The sequence below is a fragment of the Lacerta agilis genome, chromosome 3 (genome assembly GCF_009819535.1).
Source record: "Lacerta agilis isolate rLacAgi1 chromosome 3, rLacAgi1.pri, whole genome shotgun sequence".
Taxonomy (NCBI): domain Eukaryota; kingdom Metazoa; phylum Chordata; class Lepidosauria; order Squamata; family Lacertidae; genus Lacerta; species Lacerta agilis.
Window position 1 is genome coordinate 87,823,071 of NC_046314.1, and position 27,096 is coordinate 87,850,166.

The 27,096-nt window shown below is 39.0% G+C and overlaps 1 protein-coding gene across 1 annotated transcript in view; it reads left to right on the top strand.

Moving 5' to 3' along the window:
- The window catches only part of CDC42BPA (CDC42 binding protein kinase alpha), a 150,449-nt gene that overhangs the window by 82,083 nt on the left and 41,270 nt on the right, over positions 1–27,096 (top strand). The window contains 9 exon segments of the mRNA XM_033144641.1: positions 2,095–2,228; positions 3,627–3,869; positions 5,155–5,265; positions 8,689–8,936; positions 17,222–17,327; positions 19,216–19,340; positions 22,606–22,711; positions 23,663–23,811; positions 24,920–25,011. Coding sequence (XP_033000532.1) covers positions 2,095–2,228; positions 3,627–3,869; positions 5,155–5,265; positions 8,689–8,936; positions 17,222–17,327; positions 19,216–19,340; positions 22,606–22,711; positions 23,663–23,811; positions 24,920–25,011 — 1,314 coding nt within the window.

Genomic DNA, 27,096 nt, shown 5'->3' on the forward strand with positions numbered 1-27,096 from the left:
CACTAGAAGGACAGATCCTGAAGTTGAGGCTCCAGTACTTTGGCCACCTCATGAGAAGAGAAGACTCCCTGGAAAAGACCCTGATGTTGGGAAAGATTGAGGGCACAAGGAGAAGGGGACGACAGAGGATGAGATGGTTGGACAGTATTCTCGAAGCTACTAACATGAGTTTGGCCAAACTGCGGGAGGCAGTGAAGGATAGGCATGCCTGGCGTGCTCTGGTCCATGGGGTCACGAAGAGTCGGACACGACTGAACGACTGAACAACAACAACAAAGCTATGTGTACAATTGCTGCCCTTTCAGAACCATGTTGGTGAAAAAGATTAAGTCAGTGTTGGGGTTCTAGACTAGAGAAAGCTGGTTGCAAACTTAAGTCTGGTTGAAATAATTTTGGATGGATTGGGTGGATTTCTTTATAACATTTTGTGACATAGCTGAGATATTTTAAATGCATTTTAAATATGCATGTTTGCTTTTAAGGTGGTTCACAGGGTTTTCTTTGAATAAAAGGTTTCAGGAATATGTTTCTTCAGTAGTTGCAGATGCAATAAACCCAGCAGGACATGCAAACACAAATCATAGAATCTTAGAGCTGGAAGGGACCCAAGGGTCGTCTAGTCCAACCCCCGCAATGGTATTAGCATTAGAAATAAAGAAAGCTATCTGAATGTATTGTGAATATGATCAACAAGATATCGCCTTTAGTAATTCAATATTTTTGGTAGTTTTGTTTAAAAAACAAACAAAAATACAGAACCTCCTGCTATTTAATTTGTAGTGTCATAGCATTGCATGTTGTGATTATACATCATAAAATTGCATACTATTTCTGGCAATCAGCTAAAGTTGAAAATTTAAACAGTGAAGGGGATTTTTTAATCTGATTTTAAAATTACTATGCTGAACCTGGAGTTCCATTTCCTTGGAATTAAGATATGTTGAAACAGTTAGACTTTGTCCCTGACAACACAGTGTTGTTGTACTTCTGGCTGGTCCAGTGCTTCTGTCTGTCATGGTTGTGGCTACATACAGCAGATTTATTTCTGGTTATGTGTTCTTTTCTGTATTGGGTTCATCTCTGGGGTGAGCACATATGGATTATTTAAGTCCAAGTGAGATGTGTGGCCATGTTTTCTTGTTTCCTATCTTCTTCCTGTCCCTTTCCATTAAAAAAGCAAAACCTTCCAGACAGCGACTTCATAATACTTTTTCTTTCTCATTACAGAAATAATTAGCTTTGACATTATACATAGTACAATTCAGGGAACATTTAGAAATGCACAGTAAGACATTATTCTATGTAGCTGTTGCTTCTTTTTTTCTTATTTCTCAACCAACAAAAGACATTTGGGGATGGGAGTTGAATATGGTCAGTCTGCTATGCATGATCACAAAAAAATGATAGCTATCTGTCAACTAGATAGAACAAGGATGGTGCTGGTAAAGTGGTGGTAAAGGAAGTTGTGTGTGGCAGCATCTACTCTCTAGAACTTGCTGTTCATTAAAATTAGGCAGGCACTTTCACCATTTTCAGGGCTTGTTTAGGCAAGTCTACCCTGACATGTAATTCTATTATTTATATCTGTTTTAATGTGCTTAACTTTTTTAAAGCTGCCCTGAAAGTTCAATAAAATGCTTGGAAACAAACATGTTTAAGACAGAGGTAGAGAGCAACCAGCTGTCACGATATTCTGTTGCCTACCTAGGCAAATTTTCCCACTAGCTCACTGTTTTCTATCCAGCAAAAAGCAAATTAGTAACATCAGAATAGGGAAGTGGAACTTAAAGAGATTCTGGTTTTGATATGTACAAATGTTCAGATACATAACTAAATGTGGAGCCTCATCAGCAACTTATTTTACAGAAGGGACAGTTCAAAACAGAGATGGAAGTTGTCCCTAGAGCTAGGAAACCCTGTTGCTATGAATAACACTCCACACACATCTCTCTAGCTTTGTAGGTGGCAACTAATTGTTCACCTGGTACTCCTCAGAGGGCTGTATTTAGCCTTGGGGTCTTAATTGGTTTTTCACTATTGTATAGCAGTATTATATTTTACCCTGTAATGTTTAACAATAATTTTCTTTCCTAGATTCTGGACGACTGGAGCAGCAGCTTGAAGAGGCCAGTTCTGCAAGGCGAGAATTAGAAGATGCTTCCAGACACATCAGAACATTTGAGAAGCAAATCAAAGCACTAAAGCAAGAAAGGGATGATCTTAATAAGGTAAAAATGATATCATCTGTGATTTTATTTAAAGACAACGCTTGCACCCACTTCACTTGAGGAACACTTTACTTGAGATTTAAATGGTCATAACATAGGTACACAGGAAAAAAAATATTACACTGTATAAACATATCAGTCTGAATGCTATTTATGAAATGGTTATTATTTAAAGAGCATTGTAAGCATTGGCAAATGTGTGGTCCTGTTTGATTGGTTCCAGGCTTTAAACTGTTCCATGGGGTCATGTCTCTTTCCATAGGACACATTTTTAGATTCAGGTTAGGTACAGGGAAAACTAGCATGAAAAACTTTTGTAGTGTCATTTTAAATCAACTTATAGCTACATTTTAAAATGATGATGATGATGATGATGATATTGTTATGAATGTTACCATGCTTATTTGACATGTGTGTCTTTATACATGCCTGAAATCTACTTTTGCTTGCTCATGAAGTAATACCTTCTGGTACGTAAACAACTGGGAGGGAGCGGGGATTTGCTCTAGTGCCAGGAGAACCTCTTCCCATAGCAGTGCTGGTTCTATTCTTGCCAGAGGACAGGTTGCTGTGGGTCTGGTAGAGCCACCCAATAAATGAGCACATCTAACCAAATCAACGGAAGTACAGCATAATGAGTGATAGGAAATTTGCTTTGGGTCAAAGGTGCAGGTATTCCATCTTCAGTTTAGTTAGTTGGTATAAGGTCGCCGTTAATGAGTGGCAGGGTGTTTCACCTGATTGAATTAGGAAGCGGTAGATCTTGTGATCTGGCACAACCATGATCTCCTTAGCCCAGAGCAAAGACAAGACTATATTAATTTCCATGACAAAAGAGGGTGGTGGCTGGTCCTGCCAATATAGTTTTCTTTGAGAGGCAGTTTTTCCGAGCTAGCAGTTAAAGACAAGATACAGACTAAGATAGGCGTGTGGGGAACACAATGAAAGCGAGTTACAGGTAGGTAGCCATGTTGGTCTGCCATAGTCAAAACAAAAAATCAATAAAATTCCTTCCAGTAGCACCTTAGAGACCAACTAAGTTTGTTCTTATTTGGTCTCTAAGGTGCTACTGGAAGGAATTTTATTATTTATTATTTTGTTTTGATAATGAAAGCAAGCTAGTGATAGAAAGGTTTGACTTTGGTCATACGTACATATAATTAGCTGAATTATAACCAATCATAACCAATTCAAATTTGGTTATGACATTCCAATGAATGCTAGCATTTTTGTGGAAACTTTTTTGCTTGTTAAAACACTTGTTAAAGATTCTGTACAGAATCTCTTGTTTGGGGGTGGGAAGTGGGCAACTGATATTTGGTCATATTAATTCTGCAACCCATCTAGTGGCAGAATTCTAAAATTCATGGATATTTTATCTTTTGCTTTTGACTGCAGGAACTAATTGAGTCTAGTGAAAGATTAAAGGCCCAAACCAAAGAGTTGAAAGATGCACACAGCCAACGGAAACTGGCTATGCAGGAATTCTCCGAGATGAATGAGCGACTTACTGACTTGCATTCACAAAAACAGAAACTTACTCGTCAAGTCAGAGATAAGGAAGAAGAGATGGAAGTGGTGATGCAAAAAGTAGAGAGCTTGAGGCAAGACCTACGCAGAACAGACAGAATGAAAAAGGAAGTAAGTCACTTCTGGGATAGTAACTACAAGGAAGGTTGACCAAAATAAAGCCTATTTCCCAGTGATTTTTGTTGACATGGAATAATAGTTGACAAATAATTTACTTTTGCTATTTGTTTGTAATTCTCTGCAGTAGCTTCAGTATATTTTCAAAGTATTTCATTTTTTCAGTCTGGCTTTATAAAGTCTGGAAGATTTTTTTTTTTTTAATTGAGTATCTCAGTATAAATTTGCAAGCTAGGTAACATTAATGGTGGGAAGATGAAGGGTTGCATTCAATATAGTGCTAAGTAGCACTTTGTATGAGCAGATTGACTTCTGCTTGTCTAACAAGACTTCGCTCTCTGCTTCCCGCTCCCAGGCCCCCTAAATTTCTTCCGGGTTTTTCCCAAACCTCCAGAGCAGATGTGGTCATGGTGTTGGGGGGTGGGGGGGATGTCATGTTGCGCAAGCAGAGGTTATTTCGCTTACACATTTATTTTATGGCATACCGCCAATATCATTGAAAAAGCTGATGATAATGTATCAATGCTTCTTATTTCATCTTGTGAAAAAATACAAAATAAAGTCAGGTATCAGGAATCCATTTTATCTGTTGTGAATAGATTTTAAATACAATATTTGCTTACAATTTTAAGAGTGCAATCCTATACATGTTTACTTAGATGTAAGCCCCATTGAGTTCAGAGAGACTTGTAACCAGGTAAGTGTGTATAGGATTGCAGTATAAGTGTCTGATTATATGTATTTACTTTATATAATCTTTTACTATTTATTATTAATATTTAATTATTGATGTATGTAAATGAATTAGCCATGCTTTTATATGTAATGGCAAAACAACAAAACAATGATTATTTAATAACAGAGAATAGAAGTATTTGTAGCTCTTGAGTGAAGATTGCTAGACAACACAGCTGCATTGTAATATGACTGCTTTCTAGATGTTGGAGGCTTAAAATAGGAATGAATAACACATTGCAGTTGCTTACCTACTTACCTGAGTAAGCTTCATTGAACTTAGTGGGAGTTCAGTGAGTAGACATGTATAGAACTGTTAGTGTACAATTCTAAGCACCCTAATTCCAGCTGATGTCAGCGGGGCTTACTGAAAGTCAGTATGCTTTGGGAAGTTCATTACCCTTGGCTTCTGCCTAACCATCCAAAACAGGTCACAGTTGAGGACAGAAAATACTAAGATACGTGAGTTCTTTTTCTGTGCATTATAAAAGAAACCAACGTTCAAAAAAAGTGGTTATGATTTTTAAAAAATATATTTTTGTAGCTGGAAGTTCATGCTGAAGCTGCAGCTGCTGAGGCATCCAAGGACAGGAAATTGCGTGAGCGAAGTGAGCAGTACTCTAAGCAGCTGGAAAATGAGTTAGAAGGACTAAAGGTCAGTCTTTGTTAACTTCATCATTTCAAAATGGAATAGCCATATATTAGATCTGATAGATCACTGTCAGACACAGAATAAAGAGGAATGCAGGTTGGATCAATAGTGTATATTATTGTATCTAGTTATGGAGGGAAAAACAAAAAGTTTTGAATGCTTGCTTCAATGTACTTCCAGCACATTAGTACGAACTCTTTTCCTCAATTACTTCATTTACACGTAATATGAAAGGTTAGAGAATCCCAAGAAATGTTACTAGTATAATAATAATAATAATAATAATAATAATAATAATAATACCTTTATTGTCAATGTACAACCTGTGTACAATGAAATTAACCAAGCCTCCCTCCCCCCGCCAAAAAAACACTCGATCTCATTGCACTCTGTGTGCTTGTCACACAACACACCAACCCCGAAAGTCAGTTGCACTATATTATTTTCCATTCAGCAGCCTAACAGTCCATGGAAAGAAACTGTTTTTTAGCCTGTTGGTACGGTGTGGCGCTGTGGGTTAAACCACAGAGCCTAGGGCTTGCTGATCAGAAGGTCGGCGGTTCGAATCCCTGCAACGGGGTGAGCTCCCGTTGCTCAGTCCCAGCTCCTGCCCACCTAGCAGTTCGAAAGCTCGTCAAAGGGCAGGTAGATAAATAGGTATTGCTCTGGCGGGAAGGTAAACGGTGTTTCCGTGCACTGCTCTGGTTCGCCAGAAGTGGCTTTGTCATGCTGGCCACATACCCAGAAGCTGTACACCAGCTCCCTCAGCCAGTAAAGCGAGATGAGCACCGCAACCCCAGAGTCGGACACAACTGGACCTAATGGTCAGGGGTCCCTTTACCTTACCTTTTTAATGACTGATTATACTTCTATATCTCCTGCCCAAGGGTAGAAGATTAAAGAGGTGCTGGCTGGGTGTGAATCGTCCCTGAGAATTTTTCTCGCTTTCTTGCGATGTCATCTAGCAGGCTCAGGGGACAGCCCATGATATCATGCTATGTTCACCACCCAGTGTAAAGACTTTCTGTCTGTGGCTGTCAAGCCAACATACCAACATACCACACTGATACAATTTGAGAGGACACTTTCTATTGTGGAGCGGTAGAAGGAAGTCATCAATTGTTGTTTAACATTGTTCTTTCGCAATACCCTGAGAAAATGGAGTCTCTCTTGGGCCTTCTTAACCACCTGAGTTATATTGTTTTTCCAAATGAGGTCTTCACTAAGGTAAACTCCCAGGAATTTAAAGGAAGAGACTTTCTCCACACAACTCCCCTGATATACAATGGGGCTAGTTTGTCTCTTCTAATGTAGAGGTTCCCAGATGTAACTAGAATAGTCTGCATTTAGAGACTAATGGAAAGCAAGGGATTCCTGAATGTTAGGAGCCATTTTCCAGTGGATCAAACAGGGGATTGTGTTGGGAACTTTGTCTTGCTATGGGATGGCAATATGAGGACATGATAATTTCTGAGTGTCCTTTCTGGCATTGTAGATTCCATGCTTCTCTTTGGTATTTATGGGAGCTGTAATCAATGAAACAGGCCAGATAACAACTAGAGTACAGATTGTGACTGTCTCACTCCAAAGTTGGCCAAAGAGAGGTTAGTGCATATAATCGTACATACAACATGGCAGTGCAGGCAGCGGAGAATGTGTATTTTGCTGCCTCTGCTGCATCCTCAGATAGCCGCACAGCAGAGCTGTCATTAACATCTGTCTTATCAGGCCTGCTATAACCTATTTGGCAAACAAAATAAGTCACCTTCACTGTCCTGATGCCATTATTACGCTGTTCCCAGTGAGGCATCCTGTGCCACACCTAGGTCAGTTTTGTGGGATCAATTTCAGTTGATGACGTGGACAAGAAACTTGCGTCTATACAACTGATGACATGCCCACTCTACTCATACCATTCCTGGCTAATTAAAGCTAGCCTAGGGGGCTGTAGGTGACAGTACCATTGCATGAAGTCATGATGACTGTGCTTGATGAGGCAGTAGTCTGCCTCTCCTAAGAAAGACTGTTCTGGACCCAGTGGTTTATAATAATTTACCCCAACCACAAATAAACCTTTTTGGGGTGAATGTGCTTTAGTGTTGTGACATGGTGATTGCAGACATAGTTGGATAATAATGATTTATCTGGATCCGTGGCAGTCTTGATTTCGGGCCTCATTGTGGGACTGAATGGGCTTTCATTTCCACTTTTATCAAAAGAGGGACAAGCAGAGTGCAATCTTGCTCCTTCCATGTATCACCTTTGTGACACCATTGAGTGTGGTATGCTCATGGATCAACTGTGTTGGATTTATATCAGTGCCCCTGTGTTTCAGTGGTTCTGTTCCTATCTGCAGGGTCAATTCCAAAAAGTAGCATTTGAGGGGGGTGCTTCTCGAGTTCATTGTTTTGGGGTTCCACAGGACATAATTCTGTCCCCCATGCCATGCATGCCAAAACTGATGCCTGGACACAGTGGCTAGATAAGGGCCAATGAAACTAATCCTGTTAAGCTGGAGACCCTGTGGGTGAGAGGTTCTTGTGTCTGGGAGATAGACCAGTTTCCTGACTGGATGAGGTTGCACTCACTCTGAAAGAGTAGGGAGACCTAAGTAGTAGTCATGGCTTGGAGCACCTTTTACCAGCTTTAGCTGGTATGCCATCTACAGCCATTTATATATTGTCATGCAGAAAAGCATATCCTGAAATAGGTGCTTTTAAATATAATAAATTCAGTGTACTGTTTAAAAAAATGTTAGTGTTTTTCAATCTGTACTTGAACAGAATGCTGAAATGACAGGAGACAATTAAGGCTGCACTCATGCATGCTTTCCTTAAGAGTATGACCCATTAAATGCTGTAGGGCTCACTTCTGAGTATATATGCATAGGTTTTCACTGCAATACTGTTAAAGCCCTAAGGATTCATGTTATGTTTAGGCAATCCATTGCTTGACACAGTATAGGGCAGAGGTCCTCAAACTAAGGCCTGGGGGCCAGATGCAACCCAATCGCCTTCTAAACCCATGGACGGTCCAGGAATCAGCGTGTTTTTACATGTGTAGAACGTGTGGTTTTATTTAAAATGCATCTCTGGGTTATTTGTGGGGCATAGGAATTCGTTCATATTTTTTTTCAAAATATAGTCCGGCCTCCCAAAAGGTCTGAGGGACAGTGGACCGGCCCCCTGCTGAAAAAGTTTGCTGACCCCTGGTATAGGGTGTCTTTGCTGGCTGTTACTTTAGTTTGACATTGATTTCAAAACAATTTGGATAATGATGTAAAAATTGTAATTGCAGTTAGTTGCACTTTCACTTAAATGTGTTCCCCCCTGCTAGATTGGGGTATTTCTAAGCTCATACTTTCATAGTTCTGCTATGGAGACTAATCATGGAAGCTAATAATGAGATGTCCCCCTTTTTTAATAGCAAAAACAAATTGGTCGCTCCCCAGGGGTGAGCAGCACAGAACATCAACAAGAGATCACCAAATTAAAATCTGACTTGGAGAAGAAAAGCGTATTTTATGAAGAAGAGATATCTAAACGAGAACTAATACATTGTAATGAAATAAAAAATTTGAAGAAGGAACTGCGTGATGCAGAAAGCCAACAACTTGCTCTCAAAAAAGAGATCCTAATCTTGAAAGACAAGTTAGAAAAGACAAGGAGAGAAAGGTATGCATAACCCAGTTATTTTGTTGTTTGATTACATGTCCATTTGCAAAACCCAATGTCTGTGCATGAATCTCTGCAATATTTTTGCAAAACCGATGCCACTGTGGCAATTCAAATACAACAGCTACATTCAAGATATGTGGTACTTCACCGTACTTACACTGACTGTATGTAAATATTCAACTTTGTTTAACTTTGAGGCAACAAAAAGTCTATTTTAGATTCTGAAGCATACCTAACCTGAAGTTCTAAGCAAACCTGGTAGAAACTATTTCCAACTAAACATTAGGAGGAATAAGTAATTGATAAGTAATTAAAACTGGTGGCTTGAGCATAAGCTTTATATTAGAGTGGCAGTACTATATTGATGGATAGTGCTCATAAGCAATCTCCATCGTTTGCCCTTCACGTATTGCAGCAAGCAGTTTTGATATATATTAGTCACATCTGCATGATGTACATGGAATCATCTCATTACATTCTCACAATGACACTGTGAGATGGTTGAAGCTGACATCACTCATTGTATCACATGACTGAAATATGGAGTTGAAAACAGATTTCCCTGGGCACAGGTTTGCCGGGTCCCAATACCCAGTACTTGTTGGTTCTTCAGTGATGCACTGCACAGAAACATTTATGTGGGTGTCTTCATTCATGTAAGACTGTATGTTTACTCTGTACACAGGATGTTACTCGGTATACATGTTTGTCCATGATCGCTGGTGCCTGTTCTTTGTTTGAGCTCAGATTGCTCAAAGTAAATGGGAGAGGGATCCTTTATTATTTAATTTTCGGTGAAATAATAACTCAGTCCATGTATTCCCACCCATCTCAACATATCATAATCCACTGGAATGATACAGAGCTTGCTTTATGAGGCAGTTGGATAAGGGAAACTTGAGAAAGTAAAGAACCCACCTCATTAAGTATATAGTTTCCCATCGACCTGCAGCACAATCTGCTTCAGAAAGTGAGAAAATTGGTGGAGGTGAGGAGGTGAGCAGCACTTTACTTCTTTTTCAGATCAAGAGAAATGCAGGTTAGAATTGAGAAGCCAGGTAGAAACTTGCATTTTGCCCTCTTGAGTGATTCATTTCACATGGTGAGAATTCTTAAAATGCCTAGCCTCTTTGTTCAAACTCTGTATACTGGAATTATGAACATAGACATAACCAGGAGGTCCCAAAGTTGTAAATCTGCTTTGTTGTTTTGTTTTGCTGTTTCTCTCCCCTACCTCTCTCGAATGCATTGCTTGTCTTTGACATGAACAAGTAATATGTCAGAGTTAAGGTACTGCTTATATCTACTAGCACAAGAAGTGTCACTTAAGGTGTCCTGAGGCTTTTCTGCTCCAGACTTCATCCAGTGCTAACATTCATCATCAATCCACTCTAAACACAAGCCTTCTTTATCTTTTCTGACAGGATGATTTGTTTTCTTGCTGTACCATGGTAGAAAGAAGTGGCACTGAGAATGCCCCTCAATTGTATTTATCAGTAACAAACTTTATTTACTGGCTCATAAAATGTTCAAGTATCTTATAATTGTTAATTATAAGATTATTATAATCTTATATTAACACATTAACAGGAGATTCCAGGGGTTTAAAAGGTGTAGCCCATACGTGATCAGAAGGACAAAAATAAAGATCAGTGCAGTACCCAAGCAGGAAACTAAATATAATGATAAGCTGTAACTTTATGTGTGTCACTTTCTCTCAGGACACAGTAAAAAGATTATGTTAGATGGTACTGATAAGCAGGTGTGTGTTTTCCTTTTTCTGTGAATGAAAATAAGAAACTTGCAGGATAGCTGCCCACTTTTCAGGAAAATATGGTGCACTGCCTTGCAATTTTCTTTTGTGAGGTTTTGAAGATACTATTAACATAGTAAGCTACCCACCCACCTGGCCCGAGTTTTATCATTCTTTTCTTCCTTTGACTTTTTTGGGGGAGACATTTGTGAGAGCGGTTGCTAAAAGCATCAACTGAGCTCTTTCCTGTTGATCTAATTGTAGCTTTGCAAATTGTAAAAGGGCTGTAGCTTGCTTTCAAAAACTTGATGAGGCTGATACATTAACAGTCACATAACTTTCCCCTGTTCAGCTGCTAGCATTCCCCTATGTTACACAGGTTCCAAATGTTTGGTGTATGGTTGGGTCAGTAGAGCGGACTTGAGAGTTGAAACAATTGGCTCATCCTTTCCCACTTCCAGATGTAGCAAGGTATGAGTAGACATTTGTGATGGGCTATCTCAATAATTTATATGTATTTAGGGTTCTGAAATACCTACATGGAAAATGTAGGATCCTTGAGTTTTCCCATGCAAGGTACAGTTGCAGTTTCTTGTTTACCATTCAGATGCAGAAGACGATAAAAGTATCAGAGGGGTGTGTGCGTGCGTATGTGTACGTTTCATGCTGTGTTCTCTTTTAGATAACCTGATACAACTAAAGGTGGGGATGGAAACCTCTGGCCCTCTTGAAGTAGTTGGACTATAACTCCCATCAACCCTGACCCATACCATAGGCCATTATAGTTGTGACCGATGAGAGTTGTGGTTGAGCAACACCTGGGGACCATACATTCCCTACTGTTTTAGGACATAACTTTCTATTCAAAATTTAGGTTCCCTCCCCCCACAACGTGGGGTTGGTGTTCCCTCATTTAAGAATATTTCTGCTCCATATAACATAAACCATTCCCCTTGCTGGTTTTTTTCTATGGCAGCCTTAAAATTCCTGCAGTGGGTCAGGCTTTAAAAATAAAAATAGATAGCTTTAGTAAGGCATTTGAAATTCAGTAGTTTGAATCATAGCTGTCAACTTTTCCCTTTTCTTGCGAGGAATCCTATTCGGAATAAGGGAATTTCCCTTAAAAAAGGGAAAAGTTGACAGCTATGGTTTGAATCTATTACCACCAACGTGAAAAGTCATAAAGCAAGTAGTGCTTAAGAAAACATCATTGTGTTAAAAGGCAAATCATTTTTCATTCACTTGTTTTTATTTCATAAACAAATGTGAATAGGGCTGCTTTGGTACTGTAATATTGGATAATAGGACTGAAGAATAGATGAAGCATCTGTGGGTCTTAGGTGAAATCAAGCTGAATTACTGAAAGAGACAAAATGTGCTCCAGGTTTGTTTGTTTTAAAGCACACACACCTGAAAACCATAAAACAAACAGTTGTCAGAGCTACATTTTGATGTGATGAATGTGATAGAATAGTTTTATTAGCTGTATTACATGCCCATGATTGGCAAAGCCATGAATGAGTTATATAGAGCATTTCCAGGCAAGGAAATAATAAAAGCTTTATGCCTCACATGTACTTTACACAACCCATTTCTGGAAAAGAAGCTGCAAGGTTATTGGCAACTCTTTTCATTGCTCATTTAAGCCCTGTGCAAACAGTCTCTACCTGCAATGGAATTTTGAGATCGTGCCCTCTGACCTTGCCCTTGGGATTTGAGGTTGTGTTTAAATAGAGACCTATATGCATGGAGCTGACATGTGCAGGTGTAATCCTCCCAGTTTGCAGGGGTCTAGATCAGACCTGCATATACTGCATTACAGGTCTACCTTTGATTGAGACTTCCAGCTTGCAAGTGTCAAGTGGGTTTGCAGCTTGATTCCACTATCCCACTGCATGTAGATAATCAACACCTGCACTGGTTAATACACCTTAGATGAGGAAGCAACACTAGAGTAGTTGGCATCAACCTAGCTACTGGCCTTTCTCTAGTTTTTCCCTTACTCTCTGAGGTGCCTTTAATGTTAAAGGATGTTGCAGTGCATATTCTCAATGGGTTGTGTTGTGGTTTCTGCTGCTATTCTGTTTTGCTATTTTAATTCTGTTCCAAACGTACTAGTGTGATTTTATAATTGTATGTTAGGGCTTTTTATAGTATTTTTGAAAACCTTCTTGGGCAATATAAAGAGCGGAAAGGAAGTTACGTAAAAGAAGTCAGGAAGCATGTGAGATAAAATTGCCAAATGGGGTCATTGTGAGAAATAGGAAACAAAACAATATGCCGAAAATGTCCTTTATCAAAATAACATGTAGGCAGGATAGGCTATGTGACGACACTAATTTTAAATTCTTTCCAAAAGCAAGTTGAGTACTTCAGTGAATGAGCAGGAGTACTTTTATTTCATCTTATTTGTGGTTTTGGAAGGAACCAAAGCAAGTTAGTTAGACTGTTGCTTTCCTGTTGATTCGAAAATGTATGGAAAAAGCCTATTTGGTTCCATTTTATGTTCCCAGTAGGAGTCACTAAAATATTGCCAGGTTCATGCATCATAGCCTACCTTGTTTTGCATTTATGCTTCTTTTTTATATTGGTTACCCTGCTTAGCTTAGCTTTCATTTAAAAACAAAGGGCTGCCTCACATGATACAGATACAGTGCATGGTGACATCTACTGATATTTCAAAGGAGTGACTAGAACAGTTTTGAGTATTCTTTTAAAAACTGAAGATACTGCAAGGGGAGTACTGATCAGTTTTACACATCATTATTTCAGAATTATAAAAGAACATCATCTGTATTCTCCTTCCACTGTAAAAACATATCTTTAAATGATGACACCATAGGCATGTTCAGGCATTTGTTTGAATGCACAAATGTGCATTCCCCCATCCATGGATGCAGAGTTTATGTGTTCAGACAAATGCCTGAACATGTAACATCTCATAAATATATATAGAACTGGAACTTACTGTTTCCCACCCCTCTTTTTTTTTTTACATAGTATCAACCTAGTACACATTCACAGGTGCAACTTAGTATGCGTGTTTAAATTTCCACTGATTTTTGTGGTGCTTGGAGCCTGATCCTATGAATGGTTATTCACAGGTAAGGCCCACTGAGACCATAGTGTGCTTTGACTGCAGTCTGAAATATTTAACCACGCTCTGGTTTCTGCTTCACATTTTCTACAGTTTTTGAGCCAAAAGACAACTGAAGTGTATGGACAGAGGAGAAGTGTTTCAGGAACTAGAAAGAACAAATACTCTCCACTGTTGCTCTAAAGTTTATGTTTGCTTAGCTCTGAGCTAGCATTCTAAACTACCTCTGACTTTTCCCTGTGTTCCATTATTTACTGATTTTGTTTCTTTGAGGAGAGCAGTTTTCCACTGCAGTCTCAGCTGAGACTCACAGCACATCAGATTTCTAAGGCTACCACCAAAGTGGTTTAACATAAAAGCTTCATATTGCATTTTCCCCATCGTCTCATATTGCATCAGATGCAAATTTGAAGCTACTTCACAAGCTGTGAATGAAACCACCAATACTAGAAGCACAAAAAGTACTAAGTGCATATAAACTAAGACAAAAATGCAACCAAATGCTTAATTAAAGACTCTGACCTGTTGTCTGAGAAGTTAGCCTTAAACCCATGTCTCCCACATAGCTGTGAGACCCATTATCCATTCCCCTGACAGTTAATGCTTTAATCTTTTTTGGCTTTCTCCCAGATTGTTCTTCATATGCATGGAATCTGTTGGTTGGGGAGAGGGATGGGTGGTGTTGGATTACAGAATTAGAGTTTAAACAGTAGTGATTAATATGCTACATTGTTAGAATGAAGTGTTATGTTTCAAATGATGCCTAGCAACACACAAATCCAGAGCTTGGTCTGATATTGCCGTGCTATATTTCAAAGTCTTATTGAAACAGTAAATGAATTTCAAATTAGAAATAGGAAATTCAAACCATAAATACTCTTATTAAGAGTACTATTGTCATGGCTCAAATGCTGGCTGATAAACATTGGTGGGTAGTTTTGCTGAACTGTGAGAAATATTGACTAAATTCTATCACCAAGACATTGTGCCAACATAGCCCTCATTCACATGTAACACTAAGCCAAACGATAGCTTAGCACAAATAAGCAAACATGCAGGATCCTGGAAATATTGGATCTGCATTGTTCCTTCTTGGTTGTTCTAGTGCTGCACTTTGCTGATCTAAGCTTAGTATATCATCTGAACCCAGGTTCATTGTTTAGCTCTCTCAGTACAGACCACAAATGGGAAACTGTAGGAAAAAACTTCAGTTATAGCCCATGGTTTGTATGGACAGAATTAAACTACTTACCCAGGTCTGGGTAACTCCGTAAGCTAAACTGTAGCTTATCTCACAAAACAACCAGAGTGGAGAAAAACAACCACAATATTCTCTCCATGTATGCTCATTCACTTAAAAAAAATTATTACAGATTTACTTGTATAACAAGGGTACATATAGTGTCTCTGTTTTCAATTCACAGTTCAGTTACATTTGGTGTGAGACACTGCTCTTGTAGATGTTACGTGATTGGGGGGAAAGGGGATACTGATCCTTCTTTCTGTTGTATATTGTTTGTGCAGGGTTTTTGTGTCAGCGTGATGTGAGTAGGTCATGTATGTATGTATGTATGTTGGTGTGAGAGATGAGAGGTTGGTACGTTCGGTTGGTTGCAGTATGGTTTGTTTGTATGTGTGAGGGGGTATGTTGGGTCAGATTAGCCATATCTATTCACATGCCTGCTCATTCACTTTAAGCAACGGTTTGACTTAGCCTGATGTGAAAGGCAGACCAGTATGACTGAAATTTCTTAACCATGGTGAAAGACTAGAAACGGAGTGTATTACTGAGCATTCCCTCTCCCTTGATCCGTTACCCTCAGGTCTGGTTAAGCATTACATCCACAGTGAAATCTACCATGGTTAAGACTTACTAGATGTTAAAGATATGATGGAGAAGCATCCCCTGTTTTACCAGGGAGACCCAGCATGCTCCTTCTTGACTTGCTTTATGATGGGCATTTAAGACCTACTGATTCTAGCAGGCTATCAACATCTGTTGATTGCGGCTTTGCATTTTTATCATGATGTTTTGTTGTGGGCTTTTTGGTTTATACTTTATATGGCATACTTCAATAAATGTAGAGCAATAAAATAGTAGGCCACATAGAAAAGTCATAATATTTTGAAATAAATAAAACAAACTAGGGATCCAAATGGATAAAGATTTTAAATTGGGGATCCCATGATTTGCTGCTCTTGGTCATCTTGAGAGTTATTCTGTTTGCAGTTTTGCATGCAGAGGTTTCTGGTTCGGCTGGGAAGGACTCCTGCTCGAAACCCTGGAGAGCTGCTTCTGGTCAGTGTGGACAGTATAGAACCAACAGCCTTACTTGGTGTTAAAACCTTTTGGCATTCTAAGTCCTGTGCCTCCTCCCACTTTAGACCCTTGTGACCCCTGAAAAGTCTCATTCTTCTGTGCACTGGAGGCCCAGCACACATTCTGGAGAGCCTTCCTGGGAAGTACTGGGAGGAGAGCAGATTCCTTTCCATAAATTTCCCACTTACAGGTTTTGGAATTAAAGCCAGTGGCTCTTGCTCATCTTTGTGCCAGTTTGGGGACTGCTTCCCCATTCTTCATAGAAGTATCTGCTCTTTGCCTTCCCATTTCTCTTCTCTAGCAATGCATTTGGCCAGGACAGGACTTTAGGGAGGGGTGTATGTGTCTTGTTTTCATTTGTAGGATTCTCCAATCTGGTAACTGTACATTTGTTACTTGTGGTGATGGTTAGAAATTGCTTGGCTTATTTTGTATCTGGTAAATTGACACATGGATGTTTTCAGGTATTAGATTTTGTCATAATTAGGACCATTCTATTAACCTAATGAGAATCTTCATGCATGGGGTTTTTTCAGTTCCAGGCACCATATATGGCAACTCTTTCTTTCACTAGCTTCAGAATTGCAAAGGGTTGTAAAAATGAATAAGGATATTGAATCATAATGTTTACTCTTAACTATGACTGTTTGGGATTCAAGGAAACCTTCTCACAGCATTAAAGCAAGACTGGGTGTCATCCAGAGAACTCTAGCCCTGCCTAATTTCCTTCAAAAATTAATGCAACTTTAACTTGTTCCATTGCTTTCACTGGTTTCATCCAATATGTTGTATTTGGACAATTAATAAGAGGTCAATGTTAAGTATATTTTACAATAGAATGACAAATGCCTGCTAATTGGGACTCTGATGTCCCACATTAAAGAGAGGTTAATTCGTATACTGCTAACACAGAACACATTGTCTTGTTGTCCTGAGGCAAAACAGATAATCAAGTTATTCCAGTTTCAGCGGATGTGCAGATTACTGTATAAGATTTTCTTCGTTACTGTATATGTCAGTCCTTAATGTTCTGCAAGATTTCTGTTGAAGCATATATTTGTACTATTTTCCATATATGCTAATGATTTATTGCATTTTGTACTATCCCTTAGCCAAAGTGAAAGAGAAGAATTTGAAACAGAGTTCAAACAGAAATATGAACGGGAGAAGATTCTGTTGACAGAGGAGAACAAAAAGCTTTCTGCTGAGCTTGATAAGGTAAGTGTTTTGTGGGTGAAATTAAAAAAATAAGCAAAATTGACAAATTCATAAAGGAGCATATAACTGGGAAAATGTGAATAACTTACAATACTGATTCAAGTATAATTAATTATGTTCCCATGATGGGAGTTTAGATTTGATGATATCTCTATTCATTTCTGATTAGATCCCACAAAATTACTGAATAATATAGATTAAGATACACTGGCATGCTGATTACTTTAGAAGCCAAAAGGTAATTTCTGTCTGGTAAGATGCAAAGTTATTTACAGATCCAAACTTATGCCAGAAGTATTTATGGACAACAGACTGCTTCATTAGATGGTTCAAAAATACTAATGAAAGACAATTAAACAAGGGATTAGAATAAAATAAAATGAGTGAGGGTCAAATGTGTTACAAGGAAACAAAGAGAAAAATGTTAAACTGTTTTGGACTTAGATTACACCAGGACGTTGGAATAACCCTTATATTGACATGAAAAAGCCTTGGACAGCCTTAGCTGAAAGAAAATTATCACTATAGTCCACTTCAGGCATTGTTCTTATGAAGGGGCAATTATGGTGAAAGGAAGTATATTTAGCTCTCCAGACTTGTGTGGCTCCTCCTGCATGGGGAACAGAGAGCAGACTCCCTACTTCAGAAGTTTTGCCCCATCAGGGGTGAGAAAAGTCATGCAACTTCAGGAATGTGGCTAACATGTGGCCCCTCAGCTCCTTCCACCTTGTTTGTCCCCTTCATGTGAGTAGTGCCTCAGGAGGGCTTCCACCTCAGAAAATAGGAGTGCAATATGGCAGAAGTAGCAAACCCATAGCCCTCCAGATGTTTGGCTACAACTCCCATCTTCCCTACTATTGGCCATGCTGGCTGGAATCCAACAATATTGGTAGGGCCACAAGCCATCCAGCCATGCACTATGGAAACATCAAAATATAGAATTCATACAAAACCCAGGAATGCATAATTGGACTAAATGTTACTGAATCTCACTGAAATTAGAGGGCCTTCTCGACAGTGTACAGATGTCAAGGAGATAAAGAACTACATAACTTTTAGAAGACATCTAAAGGCAGCCCTATATCAGGAAGTTTTAATAATAATAATAATTATTATTATTATTATTACCACCCCGCCCATCTGTCTGGGTTTCCCCAGCCACTCTGGGTGGCTTCTGACAGAATATTAAATGCAATAATATATTAAACATTAAAAGCTTCCCTTTTAATGTTGTTTTTATATGTGCTGGAAGCTACCCAGAGTGGCAGAAGGGCATAATAATAATAATAATAATAATAATAATAATAATAATAATAATAGAAAAGGAATGTGTGCTTAAGGAGAACCTAGCAAGTGAGTACCACAAAACAGGCATGATTTTTCCATTGTGAATTCTAGAATGCTTTGACTTTTTGCATTCTGCAGGCAACAATGAGACTCACCCATGCATGTGATTTGTTGACCATAGAGGAGATCCATTTGCATAGTAGATACTATGGGTTGGGGTAGTTGGTTTTACATAGGTGCTTCTGGCAACATATATCATGAGGACACAACCAGCAGAGCATAAGAACACAATAAGGCCCTGCTGGATCAGGCCAATGTCCCATCTATTGCAGCATCCTGTTCTCACAGTAGCAAACCAGATGCCAATGGGAAGCCTTCAAGCATGACCCAGTTGCACAAGAGCACTTCCCTGTGGTTTCCAGCCACTGGTATTCAGAAGCATACCTCCTCAGGCTGCGTAGGCAGAACCATGCCATTGCTACTCTCTCTATTTAAATAGTGGTGCACACTTATGGATTCTAAAAGTTCACACGAAACACAAGAAAAGCCATTTTAGGCCAGCAAGCCAAGATCATACCTCTTGTCTTTAAAATCTATTCAGCTTACAGCCATGTATGAGAGACTAAGTATGAGCAACCGGCAACTGGAAGAAGAGATGAGAGATCTTGCCGACAAGAAAGAATCTGTAGCGCACTGGGAAGCCCAGATCACAGAGATCATCCAGTGGTAAGAACCTTTTTCTAATCCTGTCTGCCACTGTGCTCATGCAACAAGGCACGTTCTGTTTTGGACAAACAGAATTTAATTCTTCGGTCCCCTGGTGTTCTGTTTCCAAGCTTCAGAAAAATTGACTCTTTTCAGGAGTGTAAACCACCACTGGGTATAGTTGTTGAATTTTCAAATACAAGTAACAACTAGTAGAATTCTAAGTAGCTTCATATATGGTAGAATAAAAGGTGGTGGTGGAAGGGTTTTTTTTTAGTTTTTAGTCACAGAATTGGCATATTATCCTTCTTTATTGGTATCCTATAAATTAAATTCAAAACACAAAATATAAACACAATGAATCTTGTGGCATCTTAAAGACTACCAAATCTATAAGCTTTCCTGGACTGCAGTTCACTTATTCATATACATTAAGAGGCTGCCCCTTTGGAAATTGCTACAGAATGAAAAGTAGCCTTCAAGTAATAGTTTCTAATATCCCTTCTATCATACTGACAAAGCTCAATTCCCCTGGCTTTTACAGTGCTCTGAAATAAAGATGCAGGCATGAGTTTAAACTGTTAGTGGGGAAAACAATTTTTTGCAGTGATTTGTTTTTCCATTTTTGGGCCATTTGTAAAATGTAACTCTGAAAACAATCTGTACCTAAACATTTTCACAGATCATTTACACTGATTAATGTTAGTCTCTTGTGGCAGTATCATTTTTTTAAATGTTTGTGTCCTTTTTATCTGCTTTCATAGCAGCTGTATAATTTAATTTTGTATTAAGTAAAAATGGATAAACATAGTCTTTTTAGGGAAGCCTTGTTAGCTAGACAGTGTTTTCACATCCAGTATAACTTTACTGTCCATATTTAGGCATAGCTCTGGCTTTTGAGTATGGTTAGTCAATGCACGTTGGGCTCTGAAACACTGGATGTGGTCCAAGCAATGTAGTTCATTTCATAAATGTACATAATTCAAACTCAAGGATCAGGGTCCATTTTTCACCCTTGAAGGTCTGGTTTTACAGAAGCAAAGAATAAAGATTCAAAGCTGGATGATTTATAGTACTTCTTTGTCATAAACAAAAGTCTCTCATGCAAGTCGGGTGAGGGGAACCCAGTAAAGCAAATATGTTTATTATATATTTTCTCTCACTGACTGGAAATTAATTGGTTATGTGTTAAGGTACTTCCCTAGCAGAAAGGTGAAATACAGTACACATAGAATCCAATGTACCTTGAATATTACAAAAGCCTGAAGTATGGTCTGTTTGGACCTGTCAAAACTCAGGATATGAGATTAATTCTCCAACCCATCCTGCTAATTATTATTATGAAATATATTGGTGTTGGGGTGTGCTTTTTTGCCACATGCAATTCAAAGCAACTTACAAGAAAAGAAAACACATGCATGCAAACATTAAAACCAGGGCAGGGGAAATTGAGACAGCCCTATGGTTGCCATGGAGATTGTGAAATCCCATGCAAAAGCAGTAGACAGAGCCTCAGTGTGAATGTTCAGTCTCTCCCAAAACTACTTTCGTCAGAGAAGTTTGTGGGCAGCAGTTACAACCGGTGCTATTTTTCTAGATAAAGGGGTACAGGAACTCACTATGAATGCCTCCCTTGCTCTCTTATAATGGCAATGGTGCCCACCTGAGAGGTGCTGGAACGGAGTTCCCACTGAAAGAAAGCGCTGGTTACAACAGTGGTATCCTCAGTCTGACCCGGCAACAGATGGCAGTCCCAACCCCAAGGTGGAAGGGTTTCCAAGTGAGGTTAATAGAATCATTTTGAACCACAGCAACTCCCTGCACCCGCAGTCTGAGGTGATTCTGTGCCACATCAATTAGTTCAACTCTACCCAGCTCACCCACCGAGGTCTCAGCAATACTCCTTGGGTTGGTTCTATTCATGTTCAGATCAAGGATGAGGGTGGTCAGTCTGTGAACTGATCTGGCACCAAACAACAAGCATGGAGAAAATTAGGAAGATTTTCCTAGCATACTAAGCCTGGCACTGCCATTCCTGCAGGAATGCAGCCTAGCTCTACATAATGCAAATGAACTGCACAAATGGCATATTGGAACTTATTGCCACCTACTGGTTGCTAAAGATGCATACAGCTTTTGCACAGATCTCAATACCAGTTTCCTATTTGTGCTGTTTATAAGGAACATTTTATGATTTCTGTGTGCAGGAGAGATTTGGGGCTTTCATTGCCTGTCATACAACAATTTTGCAATAAAACGGTCTGTCCAGTTGAAATATGGAAGCAGATGGAACGGTGGTTGTAATTAAACACTTCCCAGGAACTGTTTCACATGTGGCTTTTCCTACACAGACAGCATCTCCATGTAGGAAAACGCATGTGCACCCTCATGTGTGAAAAATGCATAAATGTATGAGTTGCTACAATTACATGTGTTCAAAGGAGCATGTTTGTGATTTTGGCTATGATTCTGAACATCTGGCCTTCATTACAGCTATGCCAATTCCATGTTGATTGCTGCCATCATTCACACATTTATTCAGCATTCACAACCTATGAACATGTTAGAAAAACTGTAAGGATCATGATTTCCTGAAAAATACATATACATATATATTATTCATCTGTCCCCCCATTATAATTATAATTTTAAAAAGGAATTCATTTATTCATTTACTTTAAAACAACTACTCATTGTCAGCTTTTGGAGAGCCAGAGTGGTGTAATGATTTGAGTGTTAGACTGTGACCTGGGAGACCAGAGTTTGAATTGGTATTCAGACATGAAGCTCTCTGGGTGACTCACTCCCAGCCTAACCTACCTCGCAAGGTTGTTGTGAGAATAAAATGGGGAGAGGAGAACCATGTACCCACCTCAAGCTCTTTGGAGGAAAGATAGGATATAAATGCAATAAATAAAATGAAGATAGAAAAGGAGAGTATTACATTATATGCAATGGTCACTGTCTGCCTGTTTACACCTGTGCACCACTGAAATGAATGGGAGCTGTACAAGACCATGGAGCATTATGTCCTTTGATGCCTGTTTTTTTAGAAATGTTAAGGATTCACCCAAGAAAACTTGAGGGGCATCACGTGGGTTGTTTCTGCTTGCAGCTTAACTAATTGGGCTTTATTGTTCTATAATTACGCTTGATTTTATGAAATTCTCGTTCTGCCTGTTTTTCAACATCCTCATTATCTCTCTAACTTAAATGTCACAATAGAGCAAAAACTTAGCCTTTGCTTTTGCCAAAGTTCTTACATCTTAATTCACTGCTTGACTAGGGTAAGTGATGAAAAGGATGCCCGAGGCTATCTCCAGGCCTTAGCCTCCAAAATGACTGAAGAACTAGAGGCCCTGAGGAACTCCAGTTTGGGGGCAAGAGCAACAGTAAGCAATTATTAAGTGTATTTTTTTTAAGATTTCCTGTGCCATCAAATAAATGCTTAGTGTGAGTTATATTAGCTACCAGTTACAGCAGATGAATCTTGAAAGGTGTTCCAGATAATTGTCTAGTCCTGTTAGCTGAACGAGTTTCAGTTAGTAAGACTTGAGGATGCAGACAAGGTGGCTTCAATCGGTCAGGGCCCTCTTGGCTGATGAAAACTAGCAGTGACAGGACAGCTGGCTGGGCCAGGAAGGTGATTAATGCCTCCTTCTGGGGTCCTCTTCCAACTCTGCAATTCAATGATTCTGTGATCATTCATTTAATTCTATACTGATTTTAATCTGTTCACAAGGTAGTGTATATAAAAACAGTTATTTCAACATTACATTTTCTGTATATTCTGGCGTATAAGACTACTTTTTAATCCAGGAAAATCTTCTCAAAAGTCGGGGGTCGTCTTATACTCCGGGTGGAGAATCTGGGGTTGAGTATATCTCAAACTCTATATTTTAACTGGAAAAGTTGGTGGTCGTCTTATATGCCCAGTCGTCTTATACGCCGGAAAATACTGTTATCAAACTGATGAAAATCACTGTTGTGGACAATAGTCCCCGTTCCATGGCATCCCAATTTAAACAGAAAGGTTGTATTTATTAAAGCTTGTTTAAAGGAGGTCAGAGAGGGCATGGAAACTTCCTCTGTGATAGATTCATCCCTACCCCCACCCCCCACAAATAAGTATTTTAATTGTTGCTAATGTAATTTATAGCATAAATGGAATATTTCATAAAACTACTATTGCCTATAAAAGAATAAGATAGTAGAACTCCTTTTTTATTACTTGGATCAAAGAAAGATAATGTATTTGGGGCATTGCCAGGACTCTTTTGGAAGACCATAAGATTGAAATGTAACAAATGCCTTAAATAAAAGGAAACTGCTTTTCTTTTTAGGACATGCCCTGGAAGATGCGGCGTTTTGCAAAACTGGATATGTCTGCAAGGTTAGAGCTACAGTCAGCCCTTGATGCAGAAATACGAGCCAAACAAGCCATTCAAGAGGAGTTAAATAAAGTTAAAGCTTGCAATATTGCAACAGAATGGTAAGAATTGGTGGTTCTAATGCTCTAGCTTGCAAAGACTTTTCTACAAAAGACATACTGATAAGTCCTAAAATATATTGCCTGTCAAACTATAATCCTACAGTTATTCATGGCAGCCTGACTTAAAAGCAAAAGTTATCCTTCTATAATTTGTAGTTAATTGAATCATTACTGGAAAATCTGTGATTTTTTAAGGTGGTTCGAAGATCTTTGTTGAAAATAAAATTTATATTGCATTCTACAACCTTAAAAAAGCATTCCTCTGCTAGTTTAGCACGATTGGCTTATGTATTCTGAAGAACAATCTTTTTCCATCACGATCCATTTTGTTGACTTAAAAAAATCAATAATCAAGGGAGCTGATTGAAGGCAGATAATTTCTAGTAAATTGACTGCTCTGGGTCATATAATTCATATAAAATTCTTGTTGCAGGCAAGACTTTTTAGTTGCCTTTGAAAACTAAAAGTAGCAGCAAGAGTCCAGCTAAGTAGCAGCATGAATTCTGCTCAATTTTCCACATAACAGAATTCAGCAATGAAACTGTCATGAAACGTATTCTATGACTGCTAACATATTAGCTATTTTAATAGTAATACCCAAATAGCAAGACCCAAATAGCTATTTTTCAAAAGGGGGTGATGGCCAACTCGAGCTTCAATTAACGCATTTTTGAAAGGTAGCCAAAGGCTTAACAAGCCAGTATTAGACTAGAATTTCCAGAATTAGTTACTGAAGTTGCATATTGGAACATGCATCTCCACCAGTAAACATCACAGTTGCTAGGAAATGGCCACCAAAAATAATCAGTGCTGTATTTTAAAATAGAGATCATTTATTCCCATGCCTGCTGCTCATACTGTTGTTCATAAACAGAGACTAGAGCCAACTCAAAGGATAATCAGAGACAATCACTAATTCCTTTTTCAAGGTTCCTTGCTACAGTAGCACTCACTTCCATGTTTTGTGTTATACTTCTTCTGACAGTGTGACGTGGCTGACATTGATCTTGACTTAACAGTGCTGAAAAAATATGTTCAAAGTAACAATTAAATAACATGGCCCTTACTAATTGGATCTCTCTCTCTCTCTCTCTTTATTTGTATAAAGCAAACTACAGGAATCTGACAAGAAGAACTCTGATCTATTGTCAGAAATAGAGAGACTGAAAAAAGAGACAGAAGAACTCCGATCAGAAAAGGGTACGAGAATTGGTGTCCAAATAAAGGAAGGCAAAATCCACTCCACAGCAGTTGGGTATATCTTATCAAATAAGAATGGCATCTTAGAGTGTGCTGACAGAATATGGACCCTGGCTTCTAAGATACCATCATAGCTCTTACATGATAAGATGTACCCACAGCTGGTATAAAAATACAGAAGAACAGTTGTCTTGGTTCATAAAGTCTTTTTTTCCAAATCCTTTTGTTTTTGTACTATACAGCAGTTGATCACTATTTAGTAGAAAGTTGCTGGCATAATGAGTAGTTACAACTCAGATATTTTATGTATCGTATGGTGAAGAAATCATTTAAAATGTGCCAATTCTTTTGATTTAAGCTACAAGCCACCTAGAGTAGTCTTATAGAGTGGGAAAATAAGTTATAAATTATTTTCTCAAAAATAAATGTCTTATTGATTGCTCCTACAATCATTCTGTTTGTTTGTTTATTTACTTTGCTCTTCATCATTTACCAGTGCCATTCTGGGTTACAACCAGTGTTTTTTTCTGTTGGCAAAGTGTACCACCACCTCTTTCCCCCCAGCCACCATCTTGCCACTACCGCTTGCCCGCCCCCCGACTCACTTGCTCTTCTCTCCCCACACCCCTTTGCCGCTTGCTGCTCCTGCATTGCTGCTGTTTCCCACGGCTGCAGGCACAGGCTCCCGGAGGTGCTTTGGCACAACCCTTATGATCACCAAAGTGCTTTCCAGGAAGGTGGCTGCTGGTCATAAAAGTCACGCCAGAGCAGAGGCGCTTTGGTGCGACCGTTATGATCACCAAAGCGCCTCTGCTCTGGTGCGACTTTTATGATTGTCATGCACTTTCCTAGAAAGTGGTTTGGAGATTGTAAGGGTTGCACCAAAGTGCCTCTGGGAGGCTGTGCCTTCCGCAGGAAGCAACAGCGACAGAGGAGGAAACAACAAAGGTGGGGGGGAGCGAAAAAGCAGGGGGAGCAAGCAGGATGGTGGTGGTGTGTACTGGCACCTATTTTTCTTCCCAAAAAAGAAAAACCAAACAAACAAACCCACTGGTTACAACTTAAACAATACCACAATCAGGGGGTGAATATTAAGTAGAAAAGGTTGATTCCTTCATGTACTATCATCCTATTCATTTTAATTGCTGTGCTTTTGCCCCATTGATGATGGTGAGTTTTCATGATCAAAATATGTGTTTACTTAGCTGAGTTATTAAGCATACATCTGATTTAAGCCCATGGGTGCTTCTTATTAGCTGTTCTTTCAAAAGGGCACAGTGAAGTCCTTGTGACATATCAGTAGTAGGGTAGAATACAGTACTGTTTGGATAGCTTCATAATGGGGATTCTCCTCTGAAAAACTGTCCATGGAACTCTAGTTGCACTGGACAAAAGTTTCACTCAGTTTAAATTTAAAACCACCGAAGAAAAAGCCCAGAAAGTTATACTTGTTGGAGGAGTAGATAGAGAGTGGATCCCTTTAATGGTAGAGTATGGTAAGAACTGCATTTGTGAAAGGAGAGATAAGGGGACTAAACCAATATAGCTCCTTGAATCTGTAAACTTAAGCTTACACTGTCTTAGGCTAGATCTAGGCACATCAAAGTTGTAAACTCATACAGGGAAATCCGGTAGGGAAAGACAGGACTCCAGAATGCCATCTGGTGTCACAGTGTTATATCGCATATACTGTAGAACACATATAAAACACTTTTCTTTACCAATCTAGCTGAGTCTGTAGTTATACAATCTGATCCTTAAAAAAAAAAAAAACTGTTTCAGCTGCCATGGTACTAGAGTGGTGTTTTTGCTGCTGCAGGGGCCAGAGTTTTGTAATTAGTGGTACAGAAGCTCTTGATATATAAGGCCAGAGAATAGTTCTCAGATGCAATGAGGTTTACCAGTTGTGCACTTGCACCAGTACTGGAAATCTTCATTGTATGCAGAGGACGTAGCTCTAAGAATTTTAAGTACAATGGTTGTAAGTATGAGAATCAGAAAAAGGATGCTAAGAAATTAATATGCAAACTTAATTATTTTGAGATCTTGTTGCAAATGACATGATGTTGTACTTTGGCGTGTTAC